This window comes from Trematomus bernacchii, unplaced genomic scaffold, assembly GCF_902827165.1.
Source record: "Trematomus bernacchii unplaced genomic scaffold, fTreBer1.1, whole genome shotgun sequence".
NCBI classification, from domain to species: domain Eukaryota; kingdom Metazoa; phylum Chordata; class Actinopteri; order Perciformes; family Nototheniidae; genus Trematomus; species Trematomus bernacchii.
This window is the reverse complement of record NW_022987821.1, coordinates 8,222,791-8,236,517: the sequence shown is the minus strand read 5'-3', so window position 1 is coordinate 8,236,517 and position 13,727 is coordinate 8,222,791. Positions and strand designations below refer to the sequence as shown.

The window sequence follows — 13,727 nt, the reverse complement described above, 5'->3', positions numbered from 1 at the left end:
CGTCTCGTCCGCCTCACACAGAGAGAAATATTGGCCCTGTGGACCCTTGGCTTGCAGCCAGGATGAAATGAAATGATCCCTCCTCGCAGTGCAATGCTCTTAGTTACAACCAATGCTCGCTTTTTCACAAGTGCCTGTGACAAGTGTGTGAATGGTATGCACCCCAAACACCTAGAATATTCTTCTTCACGATTTTAACTCGCAGACTTTGCTTTTACAGGGTAAATAATTCATGCACAGTGTGTGTTTTTGTGAGAGATTACGGTGGGACTGTGCCAAAGCTCACGTGAGGAGAGGCTCAGTCGGGCCATTTTGATTGGACGCCAGGATGTGCGTGAGCTTTATTGCCAAGTGAATTCAATCTAGCCAACAGCTGACTCAAGGGGTACCGTCTCCACTACTGTCATCCATTCATCTCCACGGTAACAACAAACCAATTTCCTCCATGCACTGCACCGTTTCCTGCAGCATTATGAGAACTCTCTTCCATAAAATGATATTAAAACCTGACAGTATTACATGGCATCCCTACGAGATTTCTACACATGCTTCAACAGTTTTTCCGACTTGGGGAAAAGGAGCATATTCGTAACACTGGTTGCATTGGTTCTCTGTCAATGAACTGCTAATGTATAAACCACTCTGTCCCAGTCCAATAAATCCTGCAGGATGGGCAGGCAATGTCATTAGTCTGGGTCTAATTGGAGCATTTTAGAGCCCTATTCATGTTTTATGAGCTGTTTTAGAGGCGTTTGCATCCTGAAAAGTGTAGCGCGTGGTTTAAAAAGATGCTAAACATTGCCACACAATTATTGCAATCAGTGATTTTGGTTTTAAAAATGTCTGTCACTATTTACCGCTGACCGTAGTGTTTAATTCGTAGGTTTTTCATTCGTATAACTTCACTGTAGCTGTGCATATGATGATGCCAGGGGGGATATGCCATCACACTGCCCCCTACTTCACCTAATGACATTTTCCCAGAAGTAATGCGTCCTTACCTTGGTGCAGTAGAGCATCCAGACCTCGTACAGTCTCTCCTTGGATGCCATGTTGCTTCAGTGTCACTTCTCCGGCTGCTTCATGGTTTTCAGTCATGAGCTGAACCTCCACCGCTGACCTCCAATGTTCAACATCATGGCAAAGGTGAAACACTCCTTCAAAAGATGCCAAGGAAACTTTCCCAGAATTATTCCATGGCACAGGATTTGGCGCAGTAATTCCACTTCTGTAGATCTTCTCAGAGAACCAGGGGGTGGTTCCCAGCAGTGTTTGCACTATCAATGACAAACACAGACAGTTTCTAAAAACATGGAGGCCGATGTTTTGCCATCAAAATACAATACTGTGAAGCTAATAACACGTGTAGTCGTTGTGCAGAATCAGTACTTTTGGTGCTTGAAGTCAATACTTTACTTGAGTAACATTTGCAATGCATGACTTGTACCGAAGTATTCCTACACTCTGGTACTTCTACGTTTGCTTTAGTACAAGATCTGAGTACTTCTACCACCCCTGTATTCCCAGCAGTGTTTGCACTATCAATGACAACACACACTTAACATGGAGGCGGATGTCTTGTGAAAATAAGAGTTCACTGCTAGCAGAAAGCATCCAGTTTCGGTGCTCCAAAGCCCCCAGGAAGTGAAGCAAATTTGTTTAGGGGTTAAACGACAGTACTACAACTTCCCTGTCAGTCCATGACGTCATTGGGCCTAAATGACTTTCCCCCCCATTGACTTACATTGGGAAAGAGAGGTCTGTATATCAACAGATACTTTTTTTTTTACCTAATTTAAATTACCCAGCAGGAACACTTTTAAAGCCCTTATTCAAATCATTAAGTTATTTTATATTATGAGATGTTTATATTTTATAACTTGTTTAATTTCTATTATGTTTTCAAATGATGTGCATACCTTTGTTTACAAAAAAATCCACAATTTGGGATCGATAATGTATATCTTAATTAGACTATTTAGAGCAGGGAGATTGGCAGGCGGAACTTAAAGTGGAAAACTCAACTGCGCATGCTCAGTGGGCCCACATCCGGGTACTTTTAGGGTCATTTTGAGCTTCATGCGTCAGAATCAGAATTCCTTTATTAGGGATTGACAGTGTTACAGAAAAAAGTGGCATAGCAGGTACAAAGAGGCATGCAATGATAAAGGATAAGCTAATTTATTAAATATAGAGAAGGAATGCACACATTAGGAATAATAACGGAGTAGCTCTCATAGGAATGAACGAGGTCTGTATATTCAGTTCTGAAGCAATGTTAACAACACGGCAAAACACACACTATTATGAATGTCTGCTAATGTTGTGTGCTTTAAAAAAAACCGCGTCTAATGAGGGCTAAAAACCCCTGTATCAGTCGACCTTAAGCTGTCAAAAAAAAGCCTATTTTCTGTATTTTTTAGCCTCCCTTTCTCCTCCTCCTCCTCATGTGACAGAAACGCCTCGTCCTCCCAATCCTGCCTGGACACACATGTCTCTTTTAAAAGATAAGATATCAATGTATAGGTGGTAAACATGTATTAAAACCGTCGATAAACTAAGACCACTCACCTGTGTAACGAAACTGTCAGCTGACGCCGTCTGCACTGAGTTGTCGTAAAGGTGTCAAGTTGGAGGAAAACATAAACAGCGCGCATGGTTAACAGCAACTTCCGGTTTCTTATTTCAAAATAAGAGAAGACACAACAAAATAAGATAAGATGTACCTTTATTTATCCTTGTACGGAAATACAGGTGTTATAGCAGCAACAGAATAAGACGAAAACACAGGTAGTACACATAGAATAATAGTTAATATGTTAATTATGAGTAATACTAAACCACAACTTTTAGTGTGAAAGGGCAACAGGATACACAACACACTGCAGCAAAAGTGGACGTTATCAGGATTAAACTTCACTTTCCATACAGAAAACATGTTTCTTTTATAGCGTATGTATGGTTTCTGAAACAGTTAAATTAATTATTGTAAGATATGTGGCTTGTTATGTTTTTATTATGACACTTGCTGTGTTTGCGACGGTTTCTCCACTTTACGTTGTCGATGTGGAGCTACGTGGTTGCTAAGAGATGGGCTTGATTGCAGAGCTAAATCTGTTTTAGTTTGCCTCCCTCTAGTGGACGAAGTGGAGAACTGCTACTACATACTTTATCTAAAAAAGGTGGTTTCTTGTATAGATAAATGCATATAATACCTGACAAATATACACAAATGTTTTATAGCATATAATAGGTACACTATAACACCTACATTGCTGTTTTTCTATCTTTTATGACCGTTTACTAAGGAAATAGAGCTGCAAAAATGCATTTAATTCAACTTTAATACGATGCAGATTTGTCAATACTGGCAAATTCTTATTTTTATCATTAAGTTGAGATCAGTTAAAACATTTTATATCTTGTATGTATACGATTCCTAAAAGTGGATGTATGAATGCAAAAAACACTGTTATCATTGGCATCCATTGTATTTCAGACAAACCTCTTCTAATATTGTGCGAAAAAACAAAATTGATGATAAGCAAACACACTTTGGGGTACAGAAATACGGATCATTTCCACATAAGTAGCTCTAACTAAAACAGTAAAAGCTGCTCACACCTAAATGCATCAGTAATCCTCCTAAAAAAACATAACAAACTTGTACTCGTACTTTAAGTATATATTTCTGACAATAATCCTTCAGATATATGCTGATATTATTACTTGATAATAGTACTTGCATTGCAGTAAAGCATGACCTGTACTCGTATTGTGATATTGAATGGCACTTGTGCAGTATCTGTATCCAACAGATGTTAACATAATAACTGACTTTAAGTGTGTCTCTCAGGATCAACAGATGTTTGTGTTTTTATTTCGCTAACATCTAAGTACCCTGTCTTTTGACCATCAGCACATAACAGCTCTGAAATACAAGCTGGAGCTCGGCCATTTATTTCTTTTTTAAGAAATCAATATGTTCTGAAAGTCAAGTTAACTGCAAGACGGTGTAAAGTGGCCGAATAGGGACTGATGGGATGTGCTCTGTCGTTAAGAGTCTGGACGCAGAGCAGAGGAGGACTCAGGACAAAGAGTTATAATGGAGGACATCATGGCTCAGATGTGGTAAAAGAAGACAATCAGCTTGCAAGAAACAACCATATTTTATTCAAGTAAACATCTGACTCAGGGAACAACAGGCATCAGGGATAGAAATGGACATTCCAGTTTCAAGTGGGCTGCAAAACGGTTTATTACATGGGAGGATGGATGGATGGATGACAGACAGACAGACAGACAGACAGACAGACAGACAGACAGACAGACAGACAGACAGACAGACAGTTAGATAGACAGACAGACAGTTAGATAGATAGATAGATAGATAGACAGACAGACAGACAGACAGACAGACAGTTAGATAGACAGACAGACAGACAGACAGACAGATAGATAGATAGATAGATAGACAGACAGACAGACAGACAGACAGACAGACAGACAGACAGACAGACAGACAGACAGACAGACAGTTAGATAGACAGACAGACAGACAGACAGACAGACAGACAGATAGATAGATAGATAGATAGATAGACAGACAGACAGACAGACAGACAGACAGACAGACAGACAGACAGACAGACAGACAGACAGACAGACAGACAGACAGACAGACAGACAGACAGACAGACAGACAGACAGATAGATAGACAGACAGACAGACAGACAGATAGACAGATCCATGTCTATCCAAGTCCATGTGTGGCAGTCCAGCAAAGCTTTAAGTCCATGTGTGGCAGTCCAGCAAAGCTTTAAGTCCAGTCTGTTCACAGCAGAGGGAGTTCAGGAGCTTTGAGGAGTTTCTGTCCTAACTCTGACTCTCTGAGGGCGAAAAGTGTGACGCCTGACCTGTACGCTGCAGGAATCCTGATGTGTGTTAACCTTGGTTCCTCTTCCTCTTCCTCTTCTCGAACCATCTGCTTCACTTGACCTAATTGGAGGAAAAAAGGGGATGAAAACAGATACAAAATGCTGATAAAAAACCCCCAAGTTAATAGTTAATCTACCCTCGACATCCATGGCTCTCCAGCGCGGGTCGGACTGCTTCTCTGATAAACCGGACAGGCAGCAATCTGGATTCAGTCTCAGCAGGACGTCTTCTCGACGAATCAGCAGCACCGATTCACTGCAGAGTCTCTGGTGCACCCCCCCCTCACTTTCTGAAAAACATCAAACATTATGCAACAACTTCAAGGCTTATTTATACAGCAATTCAAAGTGCTTTACAAAAATGAAAGACGCATAAAACACATTAGAAACATTCAAAAGCAAAGATAATAAAACAGGAATAACTCAGGGACATGAATAAAAGTTAGTGAGATGTGAAGAGTTCCTAAAAAAGTGTGTTTTCCCCCAGCCGTTACTCACCTACATCTAACGGATTGGTCATGAAAACAGCGTTGGGTGAAACCCCGAATATCAGCTGATGGTGCCAGGCGTCGGGCACTTCCTCTCCCTCAGGGACGGCCATTTGCATATTCATGGTCGCCACGGGAACAGCACCGCTTCGGATCCAGCGAGCGAGCCAATGGGTGAGTCCGATACGACGGCGAGGATAAAAGTGGAAGAATCGACCAATCACCTTCCCCTCACTCGCATCCTGCGCTCCATGGATGAGCTGAGCGTGAGTCGCACCTGGAGGGAAAGTTAGAATACAAATGAAATTGATTGATTGATTGAGACATTTATTTCGAACAAGTAAAATAAATAATTACAAAACAAAACAAATGTTGCAGTGCATAGTCATGTAAGAGAAATCAAAACAAAATGACATTTACAACAACAACAACAACAACAACAGCATTAGCAACATAAACAGTGCCACATCTAGTGTTCGAAAAGGAGTGAGAAGAAGTATAACTTATTTCATCTCACCCCCTTGTCCCTAAATGATTTATTTATAATCTATAATCTGCAATAAATATAATTATTATTAATTATTATTATTATTATTATTATTATTAATCTGCTTTACCTGTTGATTGACATATATACATACACTGATATACATATATGCACACATACATATACACACCTACATACTCACACATATACACATACACATAATATGATATCAAATGTATGCATGAAGCTAATTTCCAGTAGCCTCTTTACTGATGCAAACTATAATCCTTCTAAAGAAAATTGGGCTTATTAACACTGTGTTCTATATTTGAACATAATAAGTTGTGGGCCACATTTCATTATACTTTTTGAATTTGCTGTAGTTTGGACACCCCTGATTTAAGAGATCGTTGTAGCATTGCAGGAACTTATTATATTTGACTTGTCGTGTCTAAGATGGCTGATTATTACAAGTCTTCTCCGCTCAGAGTCTCCCATGACAGCAGCAGCTAAACGCCTGAAATGTCAATGCAGAACTTGTGTAACGGAGCTGAGAAAAGTCAATTACAGTGTTCTCCTCTGAGGGACGTGGAAGTCTTTGTCTAATTCGAGAGGCTGCTTTTAAATCTGGCGGTGCAGCCAGCAGGAAACCTCTCCAATACTTTATATTCTCCGCTAGCATCTGTGACACCTGGAATCTTCACAATGCTGTACAGTCATGCTTCATGTTTTCATATTTCAATACAGAACACTTAGAGAGGTTTGAGCTGAAGTGTTTCAAAGGTAGTGATTTTGAGACCATCATTTTATAAATCCTTTCAAATGTTCCTGGTTAGGGTCTAACAATATTAAAAACTTATCATTTCTGTCTTTATCTGCCTCCTAAAGTGATGTGTTTAATCATTCATGAAATGGAAATAAAGTTAAGTACCTTAAATATTAACTTAAGTGTGTTAAGTAGCCACACATTTGTTGATAAATCTAAGGGCCCCCAGCTGGCCCTCAGGTTGTATTTACACAGCTTCAGATATCAGGACTGTCTTTATCTGCCTCCTAAAGTGAAGTTTTTTTATCATTCATGAAAAACCTACCTTGAATATTTACTTATATTTACTTGAATATTAGTTGTTGACAAATGTAAGGGCCCCCAGCTGGCCCTCATGGTTGTATTCACACACTTTAAGATATCAACACATGTACCAGCGTGGCTCCGGGACAGCAGGTATTCGGGCAGCGGGGCCTCATTCCTCCTCAGGCGTGTTTTGACGCATCGATCTGCTTCCTCAGGGGCCACGTCCACCCCGAGGGCCTTCAGCACGTCCACCACCGCTGTGGCCCCGCAGGCCGAGGCTCCGATCTGCAGAGTCTGCCTCTCAAGGGCCTCCTGGAAGGACCACAGCATGGCTTCATCCACTCCTTCATCTTCATCGCCCACAGGGACCGGCTCACACTCTGCCTCCATCTGAGAGCCTCACCTGCACACACAGGGTTAAGATCAGATATCAACACACACACACACACACACACACACACACACACACACACACACACACACACACACACACACACACACACACACACACACACACACACACACACACACACAGGGTAAAGATTAGATATCGCACACATAAGTGCATGTATGGTGTGTATAAGTGCTTGTATGTGTGTGTGTGTGTGTGTGTGTGTATGGTAGCATGTATGTACAGTATGAAGCTAGCCAGTAGCCTCTTTAAATCATCATTGCTGCAAACTATAATCCTTCTTAGATAAACTCGTGTTATTTTCTTAATCTGAATAAACTTTAACATGCTCTTGCACTTTGCTTTTATAGAGTTATAATTAATAATGTCTTACCATCTAGCTACTGATAGCGACAATCACAAACAGTCACGTGGTCTCTCTTCGGTGTTTAATTTTCGGTTTGGCAGAGAGGCAAAGTGACCCTCAGCGCCCCCTGCTGGCAGCTTTCAGCCAGGAGAAAAGCACTGGGAAAACATGGTGAACAATGAAGTCAAATGAAATGAGTGAATAAATGAGTAAATATAATGCAAATATAAAAAGGGATATCCAACCAAACATGAATTGCTGTATGCTGTTGTTTAGTTGTTGAATAAGAAGTTGTATCTTCTTGTTTTTTTTACAAAAGTGAAGTTTGGTAAGGTGTGTATTGGCTTTTCCAGCTCGTTCTGGGTATCAACGTTAAAAGTACACTTGTTTATTTATTCATTATCAATCATAGCATGTATAAATCCTCAAAAATGTGTACATACTGTATGTATCGTAGAAGTGTGTTTAGTTTTGGTATACTATAACTGTACATATTATTTCATTTTACAATGCTGAATGAGTCTTTTAGAGCTGATTTCTTAGAGTCTTTCAAGTTCACCAAACAATATGATGAATATGTTTAAAGCACGAAGGAAAAACATCAAATTCACAACCCAAAAAAGGTACGCTCCTCTGACCTGTCTGCCTGCGGCCTCCACCCTGCCTCCATCCAGCAGCTGATGCAGCCCTCCACCCTGCCTCCATCCAGCAGCTGATGCAGCCCTCCACCCTGGGAAAGACTGCTCTGAGAACTGCGTTCGAGTCCTCGTGAGATATAGTGATTTTTAAAGTGCTTTACTCAAAATGAAGAAGATAAATGCGCCCGGAGCACAGGTCTTCATGTACATGTGATGGTGGCCGGATTGGGTCTGTTCTCGGCCTTGAAGACTGGAGGTTGTGTGTTCAATCTTCTTTATTTGCACTGGTTTTCAGGTAAAACATCCAAAATGGTGTGAAAAAAGCCTAGAGAAGAGTTTTTCATTTTAAAATGTTGGTGGCACAATTGTATGACATACTTACAAGGATAGTTTTATTGGATGCACTGCACAATAGCTTGTTCTATTTCCTTTTTTACATTGTCATTGTGACATAATCTACCAAACAACCTAAGACTGTCCCAAATGAAATAGCTTAGTGGGATACAACGCTGCTCAGGTGAGAAGGAGTCTTGGGTTCGATCCCTGTGAGGTCCATGCATTTTCTAAGTCTAACCATCCAAAGTAGAGAATTAACTTACCAAATGAGATGTAGCAGTCACTGGTCAAGTGGCTTAGAGGGATAGAACACAGACTGTGAGACAGGAGGTTGTGGGTTCAAGGCTTTTCAGGTGCAGTAATCTTTAAGGTTCAAAAACCCAAATGAACCGGTCATAAGCTCTTCGAAACGTAATCATCTCAGGACAGATAGCTCAGAGGGATAAGTGTCAGGTCAGAAGACCTGAGGTTGCGTGTTCGAGTCCTCGTGAGCTATAGTGATTTTTAAAGTGCTTTACTCAAAATGAAGAAGATAAATGCGCCCGGAGCACAGGTCTTCATGTACATGTGATGGTGGCCAGATTGGGTCTGTTCTCGGCATTAAGGCGCTGGTGTCGAGTTCAGGTCTGTTGCTTAGCATGTACGGGGTTCGATACTCGGAGTAGCTGAGTTAGGCAGAGTAGCTGCAGCAGGTAGTGCACAGTAGATGAGGCAGGTAGTTCATAGCAAGTGAGGCAGGTAGTGCAGAGTATGACATTTTGAGATATCCTTTGTATCACAAAGTCTACCAAAGACTCAGATCAAATGGCTCAGTGAGATGCACTATTGTTCAGAAGAACTGAGGTTTAAGGTTCGATCCCCATGAGGTGCAGAGATGCTTCTGATCTTCAACACCCACTCTTCAAGTGTAGAATTAGATTACCAAACAAAACATAATGTTCCCAGGTCAGATGGCTGACTGGGATGAAACCATGCTTGATGTCTGGAGGTTCTTGGTTCAACCCTCTTTATTTGCACCTGTTTTTCAGGTAAAACATCCAAATGATGTGAACAAAGCGTACAGAGTAGTTTCTCGTTTACAAATGTTTGTGACACAATTGTGTGATTCTCTGATATTTCTTTCAGATGCACTATGACTTATTTTATTTCCTTTTTTATATTATTCTTTGTGACAAAGTCTACCATTATTTAAACTGAAATAGCTCAGTGGGTTACGACGCTGCTCAGGTGAGCTGAAGTTTTGGGTTCGATCCCCATGAGGTGCAGAGATGTTCTGAAGGCCAGCACCCAAAGTGTAGAATTAGATTACCAAACGGAAATAATGTTCCCAGGTCAAATGGCTCAAAGGGATAAGACACTACCTTGATGTCTGGAGGTTCTTGGTTCAACCCTCTTTATTTGCACCTGTTTTTCAGGTAAAACATCCAAATGATGTGAACAAAGTGTAGAGAAGGGTTTCTCATTTACAAATGTTGGTGGCATAATTGTGTGACACTTACCTCAGTTAAGTTTTATTGGATGCACTACACTATGACTTATTTTATTTCCCTTTTTTACATTTTCTTTGTGACATAATCTACCAAACAACCTAAGACTGTCCCAAATGAAATAGCTTAGTGGGATGCAACGCTGCTCAGGTGAGCAGGAGTCTTGGGTTCGATCCCTGTGAGGTCCATGCATTTTCTAAGTCTAACCATCCAAAGTAGAGAATTAAGTTACCAAATGAGATGTAACAGTCACTGGTCAAGTGGCTCAGAGGGATAGAACACAGACTGTGAGACAGGAGGTTGTGGGTTCAAGGCTTTTCAGGTGCAGTAATCTTTAAGGTTCAAAATCCCAAATGAACCGGTCATAAGCTCTTTGAAACGTAATCATCTCAGGACAGATAGCTCAGAGGGATAAGTGTCAGGTCAGAAGACCTGAGGTTGTGTGTTCGAGTCCTCGTGAGCTATAGTGATTTTTAAAGTGCTTTACTCAAAATGAAGAAGATAAATGCGCCCGGAGCACAGGCCTTCATGTACATGTGATGGTGGCCGGATTGGGTCTGTTCTCGGCATTAAGGCGCTGGTGTCGAGTTCGGGTCTGTCACTTAGCATGTACGGGGTTCGATACTCGGAGTAGCTGAGTTAGGCAGAGTAGCTGCAGCAGGTAGTGCACAGTAGATGAGGCAGGTAGTGCACAGTAGATGAGGCAGTTAGTGCACAGTAGATGAGGCAGGTAGTGCACAGTAGATGAGGCAGGTAGTGCACAGTAGATGAGGCAGGTAGTTCATAGCAAGTGAGGCAGGTAGTTCATAGTAAGTGAGGCAGGTAGTTCATAGTAGATGAGGCAGGTAGTTCATAGCAAGTGAGGCAGGTAGTTCATAGTAAGTGAGGCACGTAGTTCATAGTGAGGCAGGTAGTTCATAGTAAGTGAGGCAGGTAGCGTAGGGTCGCGTAACGTAGAAGAGGCAGGTAGCGTAGGATAAGAGAGGCAGGGAGAGTAGCGTAGGAGAGGGAGGTTGAGCAGAATGAGCAGAATGAGCAGATCAGGATTACAAAATTGCAGAAAATCTTTTTTTTTTGCTTTTTTCCCCAAATTTTAGCTTTTTTTGGTCCTGAAAAGCAGCACTGCAGCCGCAGGGGGGATACGAACCCTGGCATCTAGGATTCTTCCTGGCTCACTGTGCACCTGCCCTACCAGGTGAGCCACTGGGTCATACAATGAAGAATGGTTTAAGTTATATTTATCATGACGAGTAATAATCACTTTAAAAAAAAAAAAAAAAAATGACATTTATTTTATACGTCATTATTAATGACTTTTAGAAACTATTTATGATTTTCTAAAGGCATTTCACATTTTAAGGACATTATTTGCTAATTATTGTCAATTTAATTAACTTTTCTATGACTTTTTGCAGTTTAATGATTTTCTGCTCTGACTTTTTAAACGACTTTTTGTGAAAAATGTCATTGTTTTTTGTAACTTCCCTTTGGCAAACATTGTAATGAAACTGCTTGTGACTTTTAATTAATTTTTATAATGTTTTGCAATATGCTATGACTTTTATTATGACACTATTAAATGACTTGTGGCGTAGTAAACTATTATGGCATTTCTAAAGTGTTTACTTTCCTAAGGACGTTCTGAAGACATTTAAAGGTTTGCGCTTACTAAGACTTTTAAATGCCATACTTTACCACGAGTGGAGGAAGAAGAGAAGAAGTGAAGAAACCCGGCCGTCCTCAGATGTGTTCCAGAAACTCTGCACTCATCTTGGGGAGAAATGAAGAGAGGGAAGACAGCGTTAGGATTATTCTGTTTAAGACATTTTAAAAACTAGTTTTTCTCTTTCTCTAATTATTTATAGAATATTTAGAGTGGTTAAATGTATTCTTTCTGCATTAAGTACTTAAGTACATTTGACTGATTAAACATATATTTTCTCAAGAAACATCAACATGATTTTTTATGACAAACTACAATAATACATTTGTCACGGTTTCCTAAACTATGACTTAAAGGTCCCATGTCATGCTTTTCCAGTTATCACCCGTCCCCTTGTGTGTTATGTAGCTTCTGCATGTAAACGGTCTGCAGAGTCACAAGCCCTCAAAGTACACCCTGTAGCGAGTAAAACTCTAACACAGAAAAGACCTGTCTATGCTGCCCCAGAACGCCTCGTTGGAGATTTCTCATGTTCCATTGTTTGCTTCCTGGGTTCTGTGACGTGTGAACACCCAAATCAACAACAAATGACCGGATTGGCCCAAATGGACCAATCCGCGGAGCACCTCACACACCAGAGGCCTGTACTACGAAGCCGGATTTTCTCTTAGGTGATTTTTAAAGTGCTTTACTCAAAATGAAGAAGATAAATGCGCCCAAATACCACCCCTTTCATGTGAACGCGCACCTAACTAGATAGGACACGGCTGGCTTGAGTGATCCACTTGATAACCAGCGTCGTAGAACCGTTTAGCGAGAGCGCGTATGTTTTGGATTAGGCCAAACTCAAACATATCCAGGTTATGTTGAACCTTTTTCTTACTCAATATATCAAGCCACACTTATTGTTTTTACTTCGGCTGTGAGTGTTTGTGTGTGCTCAGGATGAGTTTCGCTTGTTCTCGCTGTATCGCCGACCCGGAAACCTGTCCGCTCCTCGCAGCAGCGGCGAGCAGCAACGAGCCTCGCAACAAGCCGTTTAGGACAGAGAGTGAATACACATACTATACAGAGATGCTGTATGAGAAACCAATGTGATTTTGGAAAATTGCACAATTTAAATCTATTCGAGTAGACCTCAACAATGGAATTATGATCCGTAAAGATGGCCATGACATGGGACCTTTAATATGAAACTAAATGAAGCCATTCTATATCAAGTAACCTTTTCAATGCAGGACTTCTACTCATACTTCAAATAGAGGGTCCAAAATAACCTCCTCCCCCACTGGTTTCAGTGATTTGAAGATGATAAAACAGCTTTACATTTGTCAAAATACCTGTCAGAAAATAGTAGATAATGAATCTCGTGTATTTCAACAAGTAGCTTCATAGATGTTACTAAAAGTGTTAAAAATAAATCCCTTCCTGAACACATTCAGGAGACTGATGCACCACAGGAGATTTAAATCATCTTAGTATTCAGGACAACAAACATGTTGGCACAGAAAGCTGTTAAAATTAAAAACATAAAGGTAAAACATTAAACTATATAAATACAATATACATGTAGTGTCTTACATACAACAGTACTGTTTACGCTTCGCTATTGTGAGGTTGTAAACACGGAAGTGGACCGTCACAACACATTCAGACCTTTCTGATGAATGCTGTGAGTAAACCTGACCCACGCGTAAAACAACAACACTGTCTACTAACAGTATTTACTTACCAATGTTGACGGGATAGCAGAATGCGCAGGTTGTTTGTAGAGAAGGGAAAACGTCAACAAGTTATTCCACACCGGTGCCATGCTGCTTCTCTGCACGATGAGAGAGACTTCCACATGGGACTCTGCAG

General features: G+C 40.8%; 2 protein-coding genes across 4 annotated transcripts in view; both read right to left on the bottom strand.

Moving 5' to 3' along the window:
- Positions 1–2,648, bottom strand: part of nbeal1 (neurobeachin-like 1) — a 51,076-nt gene extending 48,428 nt beyond the window's left edge. Inside the window, 2 exon segments of the mRNA XM_034151542.1 lie at positions 1,002–1,277; positions 2,572–2,648. Coding sequence (XP_034007433.1) covers positions 1,002–1,052 — 51 coding nt within the window. The 5' untranslated portion in view covers positions 1,053–1,277; positions 2,572–2,648.
- A 2,026-nt stretch (positions 2,649–4,674) lies between these two features.
- LOC117499202 lies at positions 4,675–13,712 on the bottom strand. 3 transcript variants are annotated; one of them, XM_034151577.1, is made up of 8 exons: positions 13,600–13,712; positions 11,900–11,974; positions 8,382–8,706; positions 7,771–7,901; positions 7,114–7,388; positions 5,437–5,703; positions 5,076–5,228; positions 4,675–4,999 (listed from the first exon to the last, which is right to left on the bottom strand). In XM_034151577.1, the coding sequence occupies exons 5-8, from the start codon at positions 7,373–7,375 to the stop codon at positions 4,836–4,838; spliced, it is 846 nt and encodes a 281-aa protein (XP_034007468.1). In that variant the 5' UTR covers positions 7,376–7,388; positions 7,771–7,901; positions 8,382–8,706; positions 11,900–11,974; positions 13,600–13,712; the 3' UTR covers positions 4,675–4,835. The 3 variants fall into 3 exon arrangements, with proteins under 3 accessions (XP_034007468.1, XP_034007469.1, XP_034007470.1); XM_034151578.1 differs by lacking the exon at positions 8,382–8,706; XM_034151579.1 differs by lacking the exons at positions 11,900–11,974; positions 13,600–13,712 and adding an exon at positions 8,981–9,246.
- Positions 13,713–13,727: the final 15 nt, after the last annotated feature.